Source organism: Salvelinus alpinus, chromosome 3 (genome assembly GCF_045679555.1).
Source record: "Salvelinus alpinus chromosome 3, SLU_Salpinus.1, whole genome shotgun sequence".
Lineage (NCBI taxonomy): Eukaryota > Metazoa > Chordata > Actinopteri > Salmoniformes > Salmonidae > Salvelinus > Salvelinus alpinus.
Genome location: NC_092088.1, coordinates 96276775 through 96298367, shown reverse-complemented (window position 1 = coordinate 96298367; position 21593 = coordinate 96276775). Strand labels below are relative to the sequence as shown.

General features: G+C 47.2%; 1 protein-coding gene across 1 annotated transcript in view; it reads right to left on the bottom strand.

Moving 5' to 3' along the window:
• LOC139569881 (testican-2-like) overlaps positions 1 to 20950 on the bottom strand; it is a 33141-nt gene extending 12191 nt beyond the window's left edge. Inside the window, exons 1-8 of the mRNA XM_071391203.1 lie at positions 20941 to 20950; positions 17399 to 17519; positions 14444 to 14552; positions 11785 to 11899; positions 9018 to 9140; positions 7634 to 7725; positions 7319 to 7445; positions 6124 to 6186 (exon numbers count right to left, since the gene is read on the bottom strand). Coding sequence (XP_071247304.1) covers positions 6124 to 6186; positions 7319 to 7445; positions 7634 to 7725; positions 9018 to 9140; positions 11785 to 11899; positions 14444 to 14552; positions 17399 to 17519; positions 20941 to 20950 — 760 coding nt within the window. The remainder of the gene's footprint in view (positions 1 to 6123; positions 6187 to 7318; positions 7446 to 7633; positions 7726 to 9017; positions 9141 to 11784; positions 11900 to 14443; positions 14553 to 17398; positions 17520 to 20940) is intronic.
• Between the last annotated feature and the right edge of the window lie 643 nt (positions 20951 to 21593).

Here is a 21593-nt window from a genome sequence, read left to right as displayed (position 1 = left end):
AATAAAACATTTTAAGTCCCAATGGGGAACTAACTTTAAACTTGTCTTCAAATATTTAAAGCCTGTTTTTGGTTTGGTTCCTCCTTATCCTCAGTTGGTACCCATACTGCACCATACTGTAACATACTGCACTATACCCCATCATATTGCACCATACCCCACCATACTGCACCATACCCCAACATACTGCACCATACTGCACCATACCCCACCATACTGCACCATACCCCAACATACTGCACCATACTGCACCATACTGCACCATACCCCGACATACTGCACCATACTGCACCATACCTCATCATACTGCACCATACCCCAACATACTGCACCATACTGCACCATACTGCACCATACCCCAACATACTGCACCATACCCCACCATACTGCACCATACTGCACCATACCTCATCATACTGCACCATACCCCAACATACCGCACCATACCCCAACATACTGCACCATACTGTACCATACCCCACCATACTGCACCATACCCCAACATACTGCACCATACCCCACCATACTGCACCATACCCCAACATACTGCACCATACCCCACCATACTGCACCATACCCCATCATACTGCACCATACCCCACGATACTGCACCATACCCCAACATACTGGACCATACCCCATCATACTGCACCATACCCCACCATACTGCACCATATTGTACCATACTGCACCATACTGTACTATACCATACCCCATCATACTGCACCATACCCCATCATACTGCACCATACCCCACCATACTGCACCATATTGTACCATACTGCACCATACCCCACCATACGGCACCATACTGTACCATACTGCACCATACTGTACCATACTGTACCATACCCCATCATACTGCACCATACCCCACCATACTGCACCATACCCCACCATACTGCACCATACCCCAACATACTGCACCATACCCCACCATACTGCACCATATCCCAACATACTGCACCATACCCCACCATACTGCACCATACCCCATCATACTGCACCATACCCCACCATACTGCACCATACCCCAACATACTGTGCCATACCCCAACATACTGCACCATACCCCAACATACTGCACCATACCCCAACATACTGCACCATACCCCAACATACTGCACCATACTGCACCATACCCCACCATACTGCACCATTCTGCTGTAGGAGCATTAGGTATCCTTGAGCAGAGGAGTAAAATCACAATCATGTGTCGGCCTGTTTTTGGTTTGGTTCTTTGTTGTTCTTTGATTGGCACCTGTACTGACAGGCCTGCCAATCACAACACTGGAAACAGAGAGTCTCTCTCTCTCTCTGGAGTTGGTTGTGTGAGGGTGCTGTGTGTGGTGAGAGGTTGCTGTCCCTTTTTTGTTCAGAGGAGTGAGATGAGGGAGGGAGAGGAGGAGTGAGAGGAGGGAGGGGAGGGAGGGAGTGAGAGGAGGGAGGGAGGGGAGGGAGGGAGGGAGTGAGAGGAGGGAGGCAGAGGAGGGAGGGGAGGGAGGGAGGGAGGGAGGGAGGGAGGGAGGGGAGGGAGGGAGTGAGAGGAGGGAGGGAGGGGAGAGAGGGAGTGAGAGGAGGGAGGCAGAGGAGGGAGGGAGGGAGGGATGGAGTGAGAGGAGGAGTGCGAGGAGGGAGTGAGAGGAGGAGGGAGAGGAGGGAAGGAGAGGAGGGTGTGAGAGGAGGGAGGGGAGGGAGTGAGAGGAGGAGTGAGGAGGGAGAGGAGGGAGAGGAGGAGGGAGGGAGGGGAGGGAGTGAGAGGAGAGAGAGGAGGGAGTGAGAGGAGGGAGAGGAGGGAGGGAGTGAGAGGAGGGGGGAGAGGAGGAGAGGAGGGAGTGAGACGAGGAGGGAGAGGAGGAGAGGAGGGAGTGAGAGGAGGGAGAGGAGGGAGTGAGAGGAGTGAGAGGAGGGAGTGAGAGGAGGGAGGGAGAAGAGGGAGTGAGAGGAGGGAGAGGAGGGAGTGAGAGGAGGGAGTGAGAGAGATGAGGGAGGGAGTGGAGGGAGTGAGAGGAGGGAGGGAGTGGAGGGAGTGAGAGGAGGGAGTGAGAGGAGGGAGTGAGAGGAGGGAGGGAGAGGAGGAGTGAGAGGAGGAGTGAGAGGAGGGAGGGAGAGGAGGGAGGGAGTGAGAGGAGGGAGTGAGAGGAGGGAGTGAGAGGAGGGAGTGAGAGGAGGGAGTGAGAGGAGGGGGAAATGAATAAATCAGTAGTTGTGTTTCTGAAAGAGGAGGAAGGGAGAGGAGGGAGTGAGAGAAGGGAGGGAGTGGAGGGAGTGAGAGGAGGGAGTGAGAGGAGGAGTGAGAGGAGGGAGTGAGAGGAGGGAGTGAGAGGAGGAGTGAGATGAGGGAGTGAGAGGAGGAGTGAGAGGAGGGAGTGAGAGGAGGGCGAGGAGGAGGCAGGGAGAGGAGGGAGTGAGAGGAGGGAGTGAGAGGAGGGAGTGAGAGGAGTGAGAGGAGGAGTGAGAGGAGGGAGTGAGAGGAGGGAGGGAGAGGAGGGAGGGAGTGAGAGGAGGGAGGGAGAGGAGGGAGTGAGAGGAGGGAGAGGAGGAGTGAGAGGAGGGAGGGAGAGTGAGAGGAGGGGGAAATGAATAAAGCAGTAGTTGTGTTTCTGAAAGAGGAGCACCTTGTCAAGCGGATGGTTGAGACAGGTGTTACTCTAAATGATGTGGTTTTGATAATCACGCCGCTTTTCTCCCCGGATACCAGGGTTACTTTATCCAATGTGCCAACGTTCATTCCCGATGGCAACCTGATGCGAGAGCTCACACGTTACGGGAAAGCCAAAAAGACAGTGATTACATGGATGTTAAAACCCACAACTGAAACATGTTACTGCTTGTAAAAGGCAGGTATCTGGTATCAGGTGAGGTTTGAGGGGAAAGTCTACATGGTTAATGTGACTGCAGGTGACGTATGAGGTGAAAGTCTGATCAGCATCACAGGGGGAGATCTTTCCCTTGTCTGTTACCTCTGTTGATGGCTCTGATCAGCATCACAGGGGGAGATATTTCCCTTGTCTGTTACCTCTGTTGGTGGCTCTGATCAGCATCACAGGGGGAGATATTTCCCTTGTCTGTTACCTCTGTTGATGGCTCTGATCAGCATCACAGGGGGAGATATTTCCCTTGTCTGTTACCTCTGTTGGTGGCTCTGATCAGCATCACAGGGGGAGATATTTCCCTTGTCTGTTACCTCTGTTGATGGGTCTGATCAGTATCACAGGGGGAGATCTTTCCCTTGTCTGTTACCTCTGTTGATGGGTCTGATCAGCATCACAGTGGGAGACCTTTCCCTTGTCTGTTACCTTTGTTGATGGGTCTGATCAGTATCACAGGGGGAGATCTTTCCCTTGTCTGTTACCTCTGTTGATGGGTCTGATCAGTATCACAGGGGGAGATCTTTCCCTTGTCTGTTACCTTTGTTGATGGGTCTGATCAGTATCACAGGGGGAGATCTTTCCCTTGTCTGTTACCTTTGTTGATGGGTCTGATCAGTATCACAGGGGGAGATCTTTCCCTTGTCTGTTACCTCTGTTGATGGGTCTGATCAGCATCACAGTGGGAGACCTTTCCCTTGTCTGTTACCTCTGTTGATGGGTCTGATCAGCATCACAGGGGGAGATCTTTCCCTTGTCTGTTACCTTTGTTGATGGATCTGATCAGTATCACAGGGTGAGATCTTTCCCTTGTCTGTTACCTCTGTTGATGGCTCTGATCAGCATCACAGGGGGAGATATTTCCCTTGTCTGTTACCTTTGTTGATGGGTCTGATCAGCATCACAGTGGGAGATCTTTCCCTTGTCTGTTACCTCTGTTGATGGCTCTGATCAGCATCACAGGGGGAGATCTTTCCCTTGTCTGTTACCTCTGTTGAAGGGTCTGATCAGCATCACAGGGGGAGATCTTTCCCTTGTCTGTTACCTCTGTTGATGGCTCTGATCAGCATCACAGGGGGAGATCTTTCCCTTGTCTGTTACCTCTGTTGGTGGTTCTGATCAGTATCACAGGGGGAGATCTTTCCCTTGTCTGTTACCTCTGTTGATGGGTCTGATCAGCATCACAGTGGGAGACCTTTCCTTTGTCTGTTACCTCTGTTGATGGGTCTGATCAGCATCACAGGGGGAGATCTTCCCCAGATACGTGTCACACCTTGATCCATCTGTGGGGAGGGGGTGTCTGTTCTGTGAGGAGGGGGTGTCTGTTCTGTGAGGAGGAGGTGTCTGTTCTGTGGGGAGGGGAGGGGGGCTTGGTTCTAACTTTGTAGTCTGTTGAAGTGGGGTTTGTGCTGTTGGTGATGTAAAGGCTTTATGAAATAAAACTCCTCTCTCCCTGATCCTGCTGTGGGCTCCATGGGGTTCACCTTAACACTGCTCTCCAATCAGCCTGATTAGGCCTTGATCCTGGCTGCTGCCTGTCTGTTTAATGAGCATCCTCCAGCTCCCCTGCTGCTGCAGACACCTTGTTACACAACTACACACAAACTACACACACACACTAGCCACGGCACACTCCTAACACAATGTGCTCCAGGCACCTTCTCAGTACTACACAAGTACACACACACACACACACACACACACACACACACACACACACACACACACACTGTACCCCACCCCACAGACACACACCAGCCACAACACGGGCAGACGCCAGAAGCAGCAGCTCACACCCGCCCACACCAGAACAGGCTGACGAGTAGATCAGGGGGAATAGATCCTCCACACCTTTGTTCCTTATGTGAAACCATATGTCCAGGAAACACACACACTTTGTTCCTTATGTGAAACCATATGTTCAGGAAACACACACACCTTGTTCCTTATGTGAAACCATATGTTCAGGAAACACACACACCTTGTTCCTTATGTGAAACCATATGTTCAGGAAACACACACACCTTATTCCTTATGTGAAACCATATGTTCAGGAAACACACACACCTTGTTCCTTATGTGAAACCATATGTTCAGGAAACACACACACCTTGTTCCTTATGTGAAACCATATGTTCAGGAAACACACACACCTTGTTCCTTATGTGAAACCATATGTTCAGGAAACACACACACCTTGTTCCTTATGTGAAACCATATGTTCAGGAAACACACACACCTTGTTCCTTATGTGAAACCATATGTCTAGGAAACACACACACCTTGTTCCTTATGTGAAACCATATGTTCAGGAAACACACACACCTTGTTCCTTATGTGAAACCATATGTCTAGGAAACACACACACCTTGTTCCTTATGTGAAACCATATGTTCAGGAAACACACACACCTTGTTCCTTATGTGAAACCATATGTCTAGGAAACACACACACCTTGTTCCTTATGTGAAACCATATGTCTAGGAAACACACACACCTTGTTCCTTATGTGAAACCATATGTCTAGGAAACACACACACCTTGTTCCTTATGTGAAACCATATGTCTAGGAAACACACACACCTTGTTCCTTATGTGAAACCATATGTCTAGGAAACACACACACCTTGTTCCTTATGTGAAACCATATGTCTAGGAAACACACACACCTTGTTCCTTATGTGAAACCATATGTCTAGGAAACACACACACCTTGTTCCTTATGTGAAACCATATGTCTAGGAAACACACACACCTTGTTCCTTATGTGAAACCATATGTCCAGGAAACACACACACCTTGTTCCTTATGTGAAACCATATGTCCAGGAAACACACACACCTTGTTCCTTATGTGAAACCATATGTTCAGGAAACACACACACCTTGTTCCTTATGTGAAACCATATGTTCAGGAAACACACACACCTTAATATAGAACAGAGTCATAGACACTAATATAGAACAGAGTCATAGACACTAATATAGAACAGAGTCATAGACACTAATATAGAACAGAGTCATAGACACTAATATAGAAAACCTTTCAGTTGATAACAGAGTCATAGACACTAATATACTACATTAGGTCATCTTATTGTGTACGTCCCAAATGACACCCGATTCCCTACATAGTGCACTACTTTTAACCACAGCCATATGGACCCTGGGCAAAAGTAGTGCACTATGTATGGAATAGGGTGCCATTTGGGACAAACTTCCTGTAAAGTCCCTGTTATAAGACAGACACTTACCAGGCTTCTTCTTGGCCACTTGTTGAACCTGGATCCTCTCTAGTTCAGCCAGACAAGCGGGCTCTGAGGAAGACAACAGAGAAGGGATGTCGGGAAAAGCATTTCAACCGTTCTATTCTAAATGGAATTTCAATCAATCGTTTTCATAATCACACTTTTCTCCTGTATTGATTGGTTTAGTAAATCTTGTATTTCATTCTTTTATACTCTTATTGATTATCAACTAAGTGCTGAGTGAACTAGTATAATGGATGCCTTTGGATGAGAGAGAGAGAGAGCGAGAGGGAAAGAGAAAGAGAGAACGAGAGAGAGATAGAGGGAAACAGAGAAAGAGAGAGAGAGACAGATACAGAGAGACGACACAGAGAGAGAGAGAGACAGAGAAAGAGAGACAGAGAGAAAGTCCGTCAGTCAGTAACACACATCCCCAGAAGCAGAGGCAACAGTGATGTATTTATACAGCAGTGGATCTCAGCAGTCTAACAGCCTTAAGATTGATTTTATTTGACAGTTTAAAAAAAAAATAGATAGATTTTAAAAACTTGTCAGGGATAGCACAATACGGTCAGGACTTATTTCCATTGTGGTCCCTTAAACCCCAGATTGGTCACACACTCACTTTCCCTCCAAAAACAGAACCCTGGGTCAGCCAGTCAGTCAGTCAGCCAGTCAGTCTGTCATCCAGTCAGTCAGCCAGTCAGTCAGCCAGTCAGTCAGCCAGCCAGTCTGTCATCCAGTCTGTCATCCAGTCAGCCAGTCAGTCAGTCATCCAGTCTGTCAGCCAGTCAGCCAGTCAGTCAGCCAGTCAGCCAGTCAGTCAGTCAGTCAGCCAGTCAGTCAGCCAGTCAGTCAGCCAGTCAGTCAGCCAGTCAGCCAGTCAGCCAGCCAGCCAGTCAGCCAGTCAGTCAGCCAGTCAGCCAGCCAGTCAGTCAGCCAGTCAGTCAGCCAGTCAGTCAGCCAGCCAGTCAGCCAGTCAGCCAGTCAGCCAGTCAGCCAGTCAGTCAGCCAGCCAGTCAGTCAGTCAGTCAGTCAGTCAGCCAGCCAGTCAGCCAGTCAGCCAGTCAGCCAGTCAGCCAGCCAGCCAGTCAGTCAGCCAGTCAGCCAGTCAGTCAGCCAGCCAGTCAGCCAGTCAGCCAGTCAGCCAGTCAGTCAGCCAGTCAGTCAGTCAGCCAGCCAGTCAGCCAGTAACACTCACTTTCCCTCCAGAAGCAGAGGCACCACTCTGCGGTGGATACCCTCCCGTCCTTGTAGCCGTCACAGGAGTTGAAGAAGGGCCGGATGCACACCTCATACTTGTCCAGGTTGATAGCTGCCAGCTCGGCCTGAATTAAAATGTATTTTATTTTATTTGGGGTAAAAAAAATAACACATCATGTACTGTATGTGTAAAACGAGATGAGCATCTGATCCCAGAAAGATAACACCTGAGAGTATTCATTAAAACACTTGTTTTCAAAGTGGTCCTCCATGGTAAAACAAATAAAAGGATTAACAGACAAGACAAAGTTACCTGGTCCAGATACAGATCAGTATTAGTATCCAGTTTAGAGAACATCCAGCCTATGGAATCCTTACAGCTGGCCACCAGGCTCTTGTCCAGGACTGAGGATAGAAAACATAATTATACATTTTATTTACTAGATGTCTTTCAAGACACATTAAATCAAAGTGCAGGTCAAATCAAATCCCAGTTCAATTAAAAATCAATCAAAATCAGGACCAAGTGAAACAAAATGTGATTAGTTTAGTTAGTTAGTTAGATTAGTTTAGTTTATGGAACCCAGGACTCCCTGGTAAACAGAGGGTTACTGAGTGGACTATCTTGGCTCAACAAATACCAGGAAATGACTTGATTGTCAATGTGATTCACTTCACTTCTCCTCTTCCTGCCTACTGCCACATAAGGCATATTTTAAAGGAGGCCTTCACAGGGTGCCTGCTATCTCTGTCTAGACGGGAGGGCTGAGAATGACACAGTGGATGTATGAATGTTTATGTGTTTATCCTTTATTATACTGGCCAGTCTCATAATCCATATTTCATCAACTTACAGTTCTATGTTTCACCCTGATCCGTTATTCTGAGTAGTTGTGTGAATGGGAGTTATGTGATGTCATGTTGCTGTGATGTCATGTTGCTGTACTGTCATGTTGCTGGAATGTCATGCTGCTGTGATGTCATGTGGCCGTGATGTCATGTTGCCGTGATGTCATGTTGCCGTGATGTCATGTTGCCGTGATGTCATGTTGCCGTGATGTCATGTCGTTGTGATGTCACGCTGTTCTCTCTTAGTTCCCTGTCTCTCCTCCCTCTATCTCTGATCCCAGGTGATGAGCTGCACCTGTGACAGAGGGGATGCTATGGGGCGGGGCTTCAGCCCTCCTGGAGAACATCTGAGAGTGTGTCTCTGTGAGGAGGCCATGTAGGAAGCAATATTAAATCTCCCTTTACCTTTCGCATGATACAACGTGGTCCTGAGTTTCATTCAATACGGTCCAGGCGAAGGTCTGTCTGTGACACTGATGACTCTCAAACACATTGCAACTCAGACAGGAATGTGCTACTTTGTGTATAGCTCTTTATTGGGTGAAGATTTCATTACGGACTGTCATAACTGAGATGTCAGCTGTGAATCAGAGCATAAAGGAGTGGACTGGACGAGAGGAGAGAGAGGAAAGAGAGATGAGAGAGAGAGAGGAATGAGAGACGAGAGTAGAGGGAGAGAGGAGAGGGAGAGAGAGTAGAGAGAATGAGAGAGAATAGAGAGTAGAGAGAGCAGAGAGAGAGAGAGGAGAGAGAGAGAGGAGAGAGAGTAGAGAGAGAGAGAAAGAGAGAGAGATGGAGAAAGAGAGACAGAGGCGGTGCCAGCTCCGGGGACACACAAACACACTCACCTGAGGCGGTGCCAGGTCCAGGCTTGCCTGAGTTGTTCTGCTTGGCGTTTCCATGGAGCAGTTGGAACCAGTCTCTGAGGCGGTCTCCAAGGTCTGCCAGGTCCTGCCCAGTACAGCTCTCTGCTGAGGGAAGGAAAGGCCCACAGCTCATAACATAACATGTATATCATCGCTACCATACAGTAGGACAGGTCTCACTGAGTCCACAACTACCATACAGTAGGACAGGTCTCACCGAGTCCACAACTACCATACAGTAGGACAGGTCTCACTGAGTCCACAACTACCATACAGTAGGACAGGTCTCACTGAGTCCACAACTACCATACAGTAGGACAGGTCTGACTGAGTCCACAACTACCATACAGTAGGACAGGTCTCACTGAGTCCACAACTACCATACAGTAGGACAGGTCTCACTGAGTCTACAACTACCATACAGTAGGACAGGTCTCACTGAGTCCACAACTACCATACAGTAGAACAGGTCTCATTGAGTCCACAACTACCATACAGTAGGACAGGTCTCACGGAGTCCACAACTACCATACAGTAGGACAGGTCTCACTGAGTCCACAACTACCATACAGTAGGACAGGTCTGACTGAGTCCACAACTACCATACAGTAGGACAGGTCTCACTGAGTCCACAACTACCATACAGTAGGACAGGTCTCACTGAGTCTACAACTACCATACAGTAGGACAGGTCTCACTGAGTCCACAACTACCATACAGTAGAACAGGTCTCATTGAGTCCACAACTACCATACAGTAGGACAGGTCTCACGGAGTCCACAACTACCATACAGTAGGACAGGTCTCACTGAGTCCACAACTACCATACAGTAGGACATGTCTCACTGAGTCCACAACTACCATACAGTAGGACAGGTCTGACTGGGTCCACAACTACCATACAGTAGGACAGGTCTCACCGAGTCCACGACTACCATACAGTAGGACAGGTCTCACTGAGTCCACAACTACCATACAGTAGGACAGGTCTCACTGAGTCCACAACTACCATACAGTAGGACAGGTCTCACTGAGTCCACAACTACCATACAGTAGGACAGGTCTCACTGAGTCTACAACTACCATACAGTAGGACAGGTCTCACTGAGTCCACAACTACCATACAGTAGAACAGGTCTCATTGAGTCCACAACTACCATACAGTAGGACAGGTCTCACGGAGTCCACAACTACCATACAGTAGGACAGGTCTCACTGAGTCCACAACTACCATACAGTAGGACATGTCTCACTGAGTCCACAACTACCATACAGTAGGACAGGTCTGACTGGGTCCACAACTACCATACAGTAGGACAGGTCTCACCGAGTCCACAACTACCATACAGTAGGACAGGTCTCACTGAGTCCACAACTACCATACAGTAGGACAGGTCTCACTGAGTCCACAACTACCATACAGTAGGACAGGTCTCACTGAGTCCACAACTACCATACAGTAGGACAGGTCTGACTGAGTCCACAACTACCATACAGTAGGACAGGTCTGACTGAGTCCACAACTACCATACAGTAGGACAGGTCTGACTGAGTCCACAACTACCATACAGTAGAACAGGTCTCACTGAGTCCACAACTACCATACAGTAGGACAGGTCTGACTGAGTCCACAACTACCATACAGTAGGACAGGTCTCATTGAGTCCACAACTACCATACAGTAGGACAGGTCTCACTGAGTCCACAACTACCTCATTCACTATCTCAATAAATATATCACACAGTATTTGCAATAATCAACACATTATCCCCAGCAACACAATGATCTAGCCAGCTAATGTAGACGTCAACAACTTGCTGTACCAGTAGACACTGAGATGAATAACTGTTTGAATCTACTGGCATTTCCACACGACCAGGAGTAACGGACAATCAATGTTGTGTCTGAATATCATGATATATGTCCACTCTAAATAACGAATGGCATCAAGAATATTTCACTCACAGAGAGGGAGACTTTTCTATCAGACCACTGCTAGCCTACCTGCTAACCCCAGTCTCTCAGATCGACTTGTATTGATCTCAACGAGAGACAGCTGCTGTATGAGGAGGTGGTGAGGGAGGGAAAAGGTATCCTCTCCCACGGAATAACGCATCATTAGGATTCAGTCATATCAACATCACGAAACAGCTACGTTCAATAGATGTCTTCCGTTGGCAGCTAGCTAACACAGGCCGCTGTCTGACAAACAGCTAGAGACCTTGACACACAGAGGACACTGACAGAACAACACACACTGACAGAACAACACACCCTGACAGAACAACACACACTGACAGAACAACACACACACTGACAGAACAACAACACACCCTGACAGAACAACAACACACCCTGACAGAACAACACACACCCTGACAGAACAACAACACACCCTGACAGAACAACAACACACACTGACAGAACTACAACACACACACTGACAGAACAACAACACACACTGACAGAACAACAACACACACTGACAGAACAACAACACACACTGACAGAACAACAACACACACTGACAGAACAACAACACACACACTGACAGAACAACACACACTGACAGAACAACAACACACACTGACAGAACAACAACACACACTGACAGAACAACACACACTGACAGAACAACAACACACACTGACAGAACAACAACACACACTGACAGAACAACAACACACACTGACCGAACAACAGTGTGTGTGTGTGTGAGTGTGTGAGTGTATGTGTGTGTGTACTTGCCGTGTTTGTCCTCGGTCTCTGTGATGGGGGCGGCAGCAGTGGCACAGGGGCACATGCCCTGGCATTTCACACTCAGCTCCTTCCCTGTTAGACAGCCCTGCTGCTCCAACTTACACTGGAGGAGAGAGAGAGATAGAAGGGGGGGAGAGAGAGAGGATAAAGCAAGAGGGAGAGAGGGAGGGAGAGGGTGAGAGAGAGAGAGAGAGAGAGAGAGAGAGAGAGAGAGAGAGAGAGAGAGAGAGAGAGAGAGAGAGAGAGAGAGGATAAAGCAAGAGGGAGAGAGGGAGGGAGGGAGAGGGAGAGAGAGAGAGAGACAGCAGGGAGAGAGAGACAGGACGGAGAGAGAGAGAGAGAGAGCGAGAGAGCGAGATTACACTGCCGTTCAACAACAGTACAAATCTACACACCATCTACACTACATGACCATGTGGACACCTGCTGGTCAAACATCTCATTCCTAAATCATGGGCATTAATATGGAGTTGGTTCCCCCTTTGCTGCTATAACAGCCTCCACTCTTCTGGGAAGGCTTTCCACTAGATGTTGGAACATTGCTGCGGGGACTTGCTTCCATTCAGCCACAAGAGCATCAGTGAAGTTGGGGGTACTGATGTTGGGTGATTAGGTCTGGCTCGTAGTCGGCGTTCCAATTCAGAGAGAGTAGAGAGAGAAAGAGAGAGAGAGAGAGCGAGAGAGAGAGAGAAAGAGGGAGAGATGGGGAGAGATAGAGAGAAAGAGGGAGAGAGAGTAGAGAGAGAAAGAGAGAGAGAGAGAAAGAAAGAGGGAGAGATAGGGAGAGATAGAGAGAAAGAGGGAGAGCGAGTAGAGAGAAAGAGAGAGAGAGAGAGAGAGAGAGAGAGAGAGAGAAAGAGAACAGAGAGAGCAGAGAGTAGAGAGAGAGATTGGACAGAGAGTAGAGAGGAGATAGAGAGAGAGAGCGAGACAGAGAGACAGAGAGAGAGGGAGAAGCGGTGCCAGGTCCAGGGACACACACACAAACACACCTGAGGCGGTGCCAGGTCCTGGCTTGCCTGAGTTGAGCAGGCTTAGCTTGAATGCCGATAAAATATTTATGGGGGTGACCACAGAAAAACAGATTGCTCATTCAAATGACAGAGGAGGCACAGAGGCAGGAGAGAGGAGAGAGAAGCTGGAGAGAGAAAAATAGAGAAGAGAGAGCGAAAGACAGAGAAAATTAGGAGAGAGGATGGAGAGAGGAGGGAGAGGAGGGAGACAGGCAGGAGAAAGGAGGAAGAGAGGAGGGAGAGAGGAAAGAGAGAGGTAAGAGAGAGGAGGGAGAGAGAGAGAAGGGAGAGGAGGGAGATAGGAAGGAGAGAGAGAGAGAGCAAGAGAGAGAGAGAAGAGGGAGAGAGGAGGGGGAGGGAGAGAGAGAGAAGGGAGAAAAGAGAGACAGTAGGGATAGAGAGAGAGAGAGAGAGAGAGAGAGAGAGAGAGAGAGAGAGAGAGAGAGAGAGAGAGAGAGAGAGAGAGAGAGGGATGGAGGAGGGAGAGAGGAGGAAGAGAGGAGGGAGAGAGGAAGAGAGGCAAGAGAGAGGCAGGAGAGAGGCAAGAGGGAGGCAGGAGAGAGGCAGGAGAGAGGCAGGAGAGAGGCAGAAGAGAGGCAAGAGAGAGGCAGGAGAGAGGCAAGCAAGAGAGAGGCAGGAGAGAGGCAGGAGAGAGGCAAGCAAGAGAGAGGCAGGAGAGAGGCAGGAGAGAGGCAGGAGAGAGGAGGAAGAGAGGCAAGAGAGAGGCAGGAGAGAGGAAGAAGAGAGGCAAGAGAGAGGCAAGAGAGAGGCAGGAGAGAGGCAGGAGAGAGGCAAGAGGGAGGCAGGAGAGAGGCAGGAGAGAGGCAGGAGAGAGGCAGAAGAGAGGCAAGAGAGAGGCAGGAGAGAGGCAGGAGAGAGGCAAGAGAGAGGCAAGAGAGAGGCAGGAGAGAGGCAAGCAAGAGAGAGGCAGGAGAGAGGCAGGAGAGAGGCAGGAGAGAGGTGGGAGAAGGGGCTGAGTGAGCAGTCATTCTCATCAAGGTCAGAATTAAAAAGTACATAAATCAATAAAGGGGGAAAGTAGTGGCCAGTGGTACGGTGCTACGCTGTTCAAACCTGAGACAGACATTCATCACACGCATGCATTCATCCTGACCTGGGTCCTAAATGACAGCCTATTCCTTATGGGCCCTGGTCAGAGTAGTGCACTATAAAGGGAATTAGGGTGCCATTTGGGACAAACACCTGCATTTGCATTCATCCAGCGGTACAGTGCACTTGTCCTCTTGCTACCAGTGTGGAACCAGATTACAGGGACAGACGAGAGAGGGGCGGAGAGAGAGAGGGGGGAGAGGGAGAATTGATTTGAGAGAGAGGAGAGAGAGGGGGAGAGAGAGAGGGGAGACGAGAGAGAGGCGGAAAGAGAGAGGGGGAGAGAGGGTGAGAGAGGGAGAATTGAATTGAGAGAGAGAGAGGAGGAGAGAGAGAGGTTGGGAGATAGGGGTATTTAATTGAGAGAGAGAGGAGGAGAGAGAGAGGGGGAGAGAGAGGGAGAATTGAATTGAGAGAGAGAGAGGAGGAGGAGAGAGAGGGGGAGATATAGGGGTATTTAATTGAGAGAGGAGGAGAGAGAGGGATAATTGAATTGAGAGAGAGAGGAGGAGGTATGTTAGTACCTGAGAGGCGTAGTTGTGTCTATCCGTACCACACACAGGGGAGGCAGCGGCCACAGGGCAGGGCTTACAGGTGTTCTCATGAGGCATCAGCTCTACAGGCTCTCTGCTTCTAAAGAGGAAACATGGAGATTAGTTAACAGACACAGACAACGCCTACTTGCTTATCTATATGTTACGGGATTGTTGTGTTTAATGACTAAAATATGTATACATTTGACTTGGAATTATAACTAAACAGAATACTACTATATTACTGTAAGAATTAATCTTATTATAATCATAATGTTGAATGTTATGTGTTCCTTGTTAGAAAGAATGGGTTTATCTTCAGACAGGCTAGAATGATGTCTACCCAGGGAGGGGAAAGACCTTGGGTTGGTTGTAGATAGTTTAACAGGTGGCAGACAGTAATGAGAACTCTGACTATACTGCCATTGTATCCGAGAGGAGGATGGACATTAAAACCTATGACATCATCTTTATTATATAACCTGATGTAAAATGTATTATGATCAGTACTCTCGAGAATAAACGCTATTGATTGATTGATTTTAAGACTGGTTTCTGTCCATTTAATGCTGATAATTATCTTACAAATTCTTATTTATGGGCAGAGTGTTTTAATTTAATTGGTTGATAAACAGGAATTAAAATTCCTTTAACACTATAATAACTCCTGTAATACATTTACATTTACATTTAAGTCATTTAGCAGACGCTCTTATCCAGAGCGACTTACAAATTGGTGCATTCACCTTATGACATCCAGTGGAACGGCCACTTTACAATAGTGCATCTAAATCTTTTAAGGGGGGGGGGGGTGAGAAGGATTACTTTATCCTATCCTAGGTATTCCTTAAAGAGGTGGGGTAATACAACTTCTAAACAAACAGTAATACAACTTCTAAACAATCACAAAGGGAGGACATAAGATACAACTTTTTTTTAAACTACGTCAACTTGACTCTGCTTGGCTTGTTCATCTCCTCTACTGAACATTGGGGTTGATACTTAGTGAGCAGCACATCCACTTCCAAAAGCAAACCCCAATAGCTTCCTGTACTCTACATTAGCATGAGCATTAGCATGAGCAGTAGCAGCAGTAGCATTAGCATGAGCAGTAGCAGCAGTAGCATGAGCATTAGCATGAGCAGTAGCATGAGCAGTAGCAGCAGTAGCATTAGCAGTAGCATGAGCAGGGCCTCTTACTTAATGATGCTGAGCAGGGTTAGCAGTTAGCACGGCTGTGTTCATGCTAATAACTCTTCATTCCACACCACTGTGGCTCCCTCATCTCAAGGGTAGCGTCAAGAAGATGAAGCTGTTTATTGAGGAAGATAAATGTCTTGCTGTCGCTGCATATAGACTTTGCAGGGAATAATGTTGAAATCCGTTAACACGTCTTTTTCCGATTACGTTTGTTCCCGGCCACTATTTCTGTTTTTCACGAGAAGCAGATATATAGCGATACGAGAAATAGACAGCAGTGGGGCATTGTGTTGCCATGGCCACCATGGTTGTTATGTTATTTAATTATTGCGACGACCGTCCTTTACATTTGGCCTTGAAAGCCTGAGGTTCAGAGTCTAGGTCTCTATCAGAGGTATTTAAATCTCATGCTTTCACTTAGATCAAAATGTGTCATAAATAATAATATCCCAAAGGTTAATCTATAACCATCATGGTGTATCTGGTCTACTGGGTAAAGGTTCATCTATAAACATCATGGTGTATCTGGTCTACTGGGTAAAGGTTCATCTATAACCATCATGGTGTATCTGGACTACTGGGTAAAGGTCCATCTATAACCATCATGGTGTATCTGGTCTACTGGGTAAATAATAATATCCCAAAGGTTAATCTATAACCATCATGGTGTATCTGGTCTACTGGGTAAAGGTTCATCTATAAACATCATGGTGTATCTGGTCTACTGGGTAAAGGTTCATCTATAACCATCATGGTGTATCTGGTCTACTGGGTAAAGGTTCATCTATAACCATCATGGTGTATCTGGTCTACTGGGTAAAGGTTAATCTATAAACATCATGGTGTATCTGGTCTACTGGGTAAAGGTCCATCTATAACCATCATGGTGTATCTGGTCTACTGGGTAAAGGTTCATCTATAACCATCATGGTGTATCTGGTCTACTGGGTAAAGGTTCATCTATAACCATCATGGTGTATCTGGTCTACTGGGTAAAGGTTAATCTATAAACATCATGGTGTATCTGGTCTACTGGGTAAAGGTCCATCTATAACCATCATGGTGTATCTGGTCTACTGGGTAAAGGTTCATCTATAACCATCATGGTGTATCTGGTCTACTGGGTAAAGGGAGAATATTATTAATTATGTAGAATAACACCCAAGAGAGATAATCTACCTGCTTATTGTGTGTGTGTGTGTGTGTGTGTGTGTGTGTGTGTGTGTGTGTGTGTGTGTGTGTGTGTGTGTGTGTGTGTGTGTGTGTGTGTGTGTGTGTGTGTCTGATGCACAACAGAACAATACGAGGGAAGTGTCACGTTTAGTTTGACTACATTTTTGATGGATGCACCCCAAATGGAAAACCTATTCCCTACAAAGTGCACTACTTTTGAGGAGAACCCTATGGTCAATAGTAGTGCACTATAAAGGAAATAGGATGCTATTGAGGATGCAGCCTATACCTTTTAAATTAATCATGGCACAGCAGGAATGTTCTAGTTGAAATGACATCATTCTGGAAGTACAGACGTACAGCACGTTGGCACGGCGATAGCGATGTAATCAATAGTGCTGCTGTTCAGAAGACGTGCTGACTGACGCCTGCTGTCAACGATAACACCACGGAATAAGCTCCCCTGGCGCGCAGTTTTCCCTCCAGGACCAATGATATGCAGACTCCCCCCACCCAGATGCCTCTGCCTGTGAATCTCGGAGTGATTTATTCATTGATTGATTGATTACCCACCTGTGCTCCAGCTTTTTCCGGTTGACATTGACACATGTTGCTCTCTGGTAACCCTGGGTAACACAGATCTTGTGGCGGCTACACTTCACCTTCTGGCACGGATCCTTGGTGGTGTCCACAGCTGGAAGAGGAGGAGGAGGTGGAGGAGGGGGAGGTGGAGGAGGGGGAGGGGGAGGAGGTGGAGGAGGGGGAGGAGGAGGGGAAGGGGGAGGAGGTGGAGGAGGGGGAGGTGGAGGAGGAGGAGGAGGAGGTGGATGAGGGGGAGGGGGGGAGGAGGAAGGGGAGAGGGAGGTGGGGGAGGTGGAGGAGGGGGAGGAGTAGGAGGAGGGGGAAGGGGAGGAGGAGGAGGTGGAGGAGGAGGGGGAGGTGGAGGAGGGGGAGGAGGTGGATGAGGGGGAGGGGAAGGAGGAATAGGAGGAGGAGGAGGAGAGAAAAATAAAATAAAGAAGAAGAAGGAAATCAAAGTTCATTTTCTGATCATATAAATATTTTTTAATCAATACAGCAGGTAATATAGGTAGTAGGTATGATACACAGCAGGTAATATAGGTAGCAGGTAATATACGTAGCAGGTATGATACACAACAGGTAATATAGGTAGCAGGTATGATACACAGCAGGTAATATAGGTAGCAGGTATGATACACAGCAGGTAATATAGGTAGCAGGTACGATACACAGCAGGTAATATAAAAATAATTTCTAAATATGCTTCTACACCTGCATTACTAGCTGTTTGGGGTTTTAGGCTGGGTGTCTGTACAGCACTTCGAGATATTAGCTGATGTACGAAGGGCTATATAAAATAAAATAAAATAAAATTGATATAGGTAGCAGGTATGATACACAGCAGGTACGATACACAGCAGGTAATATAGGTAGCAGGTATGATACACAGCAGGTATGATACACAGCAGGTAATATAGGTAGCAGGTCCGATACACAGCAGGTATGATACACAGCAGGTAATATAGGTAGCAGGTATGATACACAGCAGGTATGATACACAGCAGGTAATATAGGTAGCAGGTATGATACACAGCAGGTAATATACTTAGCAGGTATGATACACAGCAGGTAATATACGTAGCAGGTATGATACACAGCAGGTATGATACATTGCAGGTATGATACACAGCAGGTAATATACGTAGCAGGTATGATACACAGCAGGTAATATAGGTAGCAGGTATGATACACAACAGGTAATATAGGTAGCAGGTACGATACACAGCAGGTAATATAGGTAGTAGGTATGATACACAGCAGGTAATATAGGTAGCAGGTAATATACGTAGCAGGTATGATACACAACAGGTAATATAGGTAGCAGGTATGATACACAGCAGGTAATATAGGTAGCAGGTATGATACACAGCAGGTAATATATGTACCAGGTATGATACACAGCAGGTAATATAGGTAGCAGGTATGATACACAGCATGTAATATAGGTAGCAGGTACGATACACAACAGGTAATATACATAGCAGGTACGATACACAACAGGTATGATACACAGCAGGTATGATACACAGCAGGTATGATACACAGCAGGTATGATACATTGCAGGTATGATACACAGCAGGTAATATACGTAGCAGGTATGATACACAGCAGGTATGATACACAGCAGGTAATATACGTAGCAGGTACGATACACAGCAGGTAATATAGGTAGCAGGTAATATAGGTAGCAGGTATGATACACAGCAGGTAATATAGGTAGCAGGTAATATAGGTAGCAGGTATGATACACAACAGGTAATATAGGTAGCAGGTAATATAGGTAGCAGGTATGATACACAGCAGGTAATATAGGTAGCAGGTAATATAGGTAGCAGGTATGATACACAGCAGGTAATATAGGTAGCAGGTATGATACACAGCAGGTAATATAGGTAGCAGGTAATATAGGTAGCAGGTATGATACACAGCAGGTAATATAGGTAGCAGGTAATATAGGTAGCAGGTATGATACACAGCAGGTAATATAGGTAGCAGGTAATATAGGTAGCAGGTATGATACACAGCAGGTAATATAGGTAGCAGGTAATATAGGTAACAGGTAATATAGGTAGCAGGTATGACACACAGCAGGTAATATAGGTAGCAGGTAATATAGGTAACAGGTACGATACACAGCAGGTAATATAGGTAACAGGTAATATAGGTAGCAGGTAATATAGGTAACAGGTAATATAGGTAGCAGGTAATATAGGTAACAGGTAATATAGGTAGCAGGTAATATAGGTAGCAGGTACGATACAGGTACATTGAGATTCAGACATGCGGGTGCACAAGTCATCAATCAGATACTGTATATACACTATGTATACAAAAGTATGTGGACACCCCTTCAAATTAGTAGATTCTGCTATTTCAGCCACACCCGTTGCTGACAGGTGTATAAAATTGAGCACACAGCCAAGCAATCTCCATAGACAAACATTGGCAGTAGAATGGCCTTACTAAAGAGCTCAGTGACTTTCAACGTGGCACCGTCATAGGATGCCACCTTTCCAACAAGTCAGTTCTTCAAATTTCTGCCCTGCTAGAGTTGCTCCGGTCAACTGTAAGGGCTGTTATTGTGAAGTGGAAACGTCTACGAGCAACAACAGCTCAGCCGCGAAGTGGTAGGCCACACAAGCTCACAGAACGGGACCGGCGAGTGCTGAAGTACGTAGCACGTAAAAATCATCTGTCCTCGGTTGCAACACTCACTACCGAGTTCCAAACTGCCTCTGGAAGCAAGGTCAGCACAATAACTGTTTGTCGGTAGCTGCAGAAAAGGGGTTTCCGTGGCCGAGCAGCCGCACACAAGCCTAAGATCACCAAGCGCATTGCCAAGCGTCGGCTGGAGTGGTGTAAAGCTCGCCGAAATTTGACTCTGGAGCAGTAGAAACGTGTTCTCTGGAGTGATGAATCACATTTCACCATCTGGCAGACCGACGGACGAATCTGGGTTTGGCGAATGCCAGGAAAACGCTATCTGCCCCAATGCATAGTGCCAACTGTAAAGTTTGGTGGAGGAGGAATAATGGTCTGGGGCTGTTTTTCATGGTTCGGGCTAGGCCCCTTACTTTCAGTGAAGGGAAATCAACGCTACAGCATACAATGACATTCTAGACGATTCTGTGCTTCCACCTTTGTGGCAACAGTTTGGGGAAGGCCCCTTTCCTGTTTCAGCATGACAATGCCCCTGTGCACAAAGCGAGGTCCATACAGACATTGATTGTCGAGATCGGTGTGGAGGAACTTGACTGGCCTGCACAGAGCCCTGACCTCAACCCCATCAAACACCTTTGGGATGAATTGGAACGCCGACTGCGAGCCAGGACTAATCGCCCAACATCAGGGCCCGACCTCACTAATGCTTTTGTGGCTGAATGGAAGCATGTCCCCGTATTAATGTTCCAACATCTAGTGGAAAGCCTTCCCAGAAGAGTGGAGGCTGTTATAGCAGCACAGGGGGGAACCAACTCCATATTAATGCCCATGATTTTGGAATGAGATGTTTGATGAGCAGGTGTCCACATACCTCTGGTCATGCAGTGTATTTTGACTTACTGCAGTGAGTCAAAACTGAATTTTATTGTCAGCTCTACAAGAGAAAACATACAGCTGTTTTCTAGTGTCTCTAGACAGACAGCGCTTCTGTTTTACAGACTGTCTGATATAACAGCTGTTCTTTAGTGTCTCTAGACAGACAGGGCTTTTACAGATATAACTGTATATAACAGTAAGTAAACAACAACCAAGGAGGGGGAGGAGGAGGGGAAGGGGGAGGAGGTGGAGGAGGGGGAGGTGGAGGAGGAGGAGGAGGAGGTGGATGAGGGGGAGGGGGAGGAGGAGGAGGGGGAGAGGGAGGAGGGGGAGGTGGAGGAGGGGGAGGAGTAGGAGGAGGGGGAAGGGGAGGAGGAGGAGGTGGAGGAGGAGGGGGAGGTGGAGGGGGAGGTGGAGGAGGGGGAGGAGGTGGATGAGGGGGAGGGGAAGGAGGAATAGGAGGAGGAGGAGGAGAGAAAAATAAAATAAAGAAGAAGAAGGAAATCAAAGTTCATTTTCTGATCATATAAATAATTTTTAATCAATACAGCAGGTAATATAGGTAGTAGGTATGATACACAGCAGGTAATATAGGTAGCAGGTAATATACGTAGCAGGTATGATACACAACAGGTAATATAGGTAGCA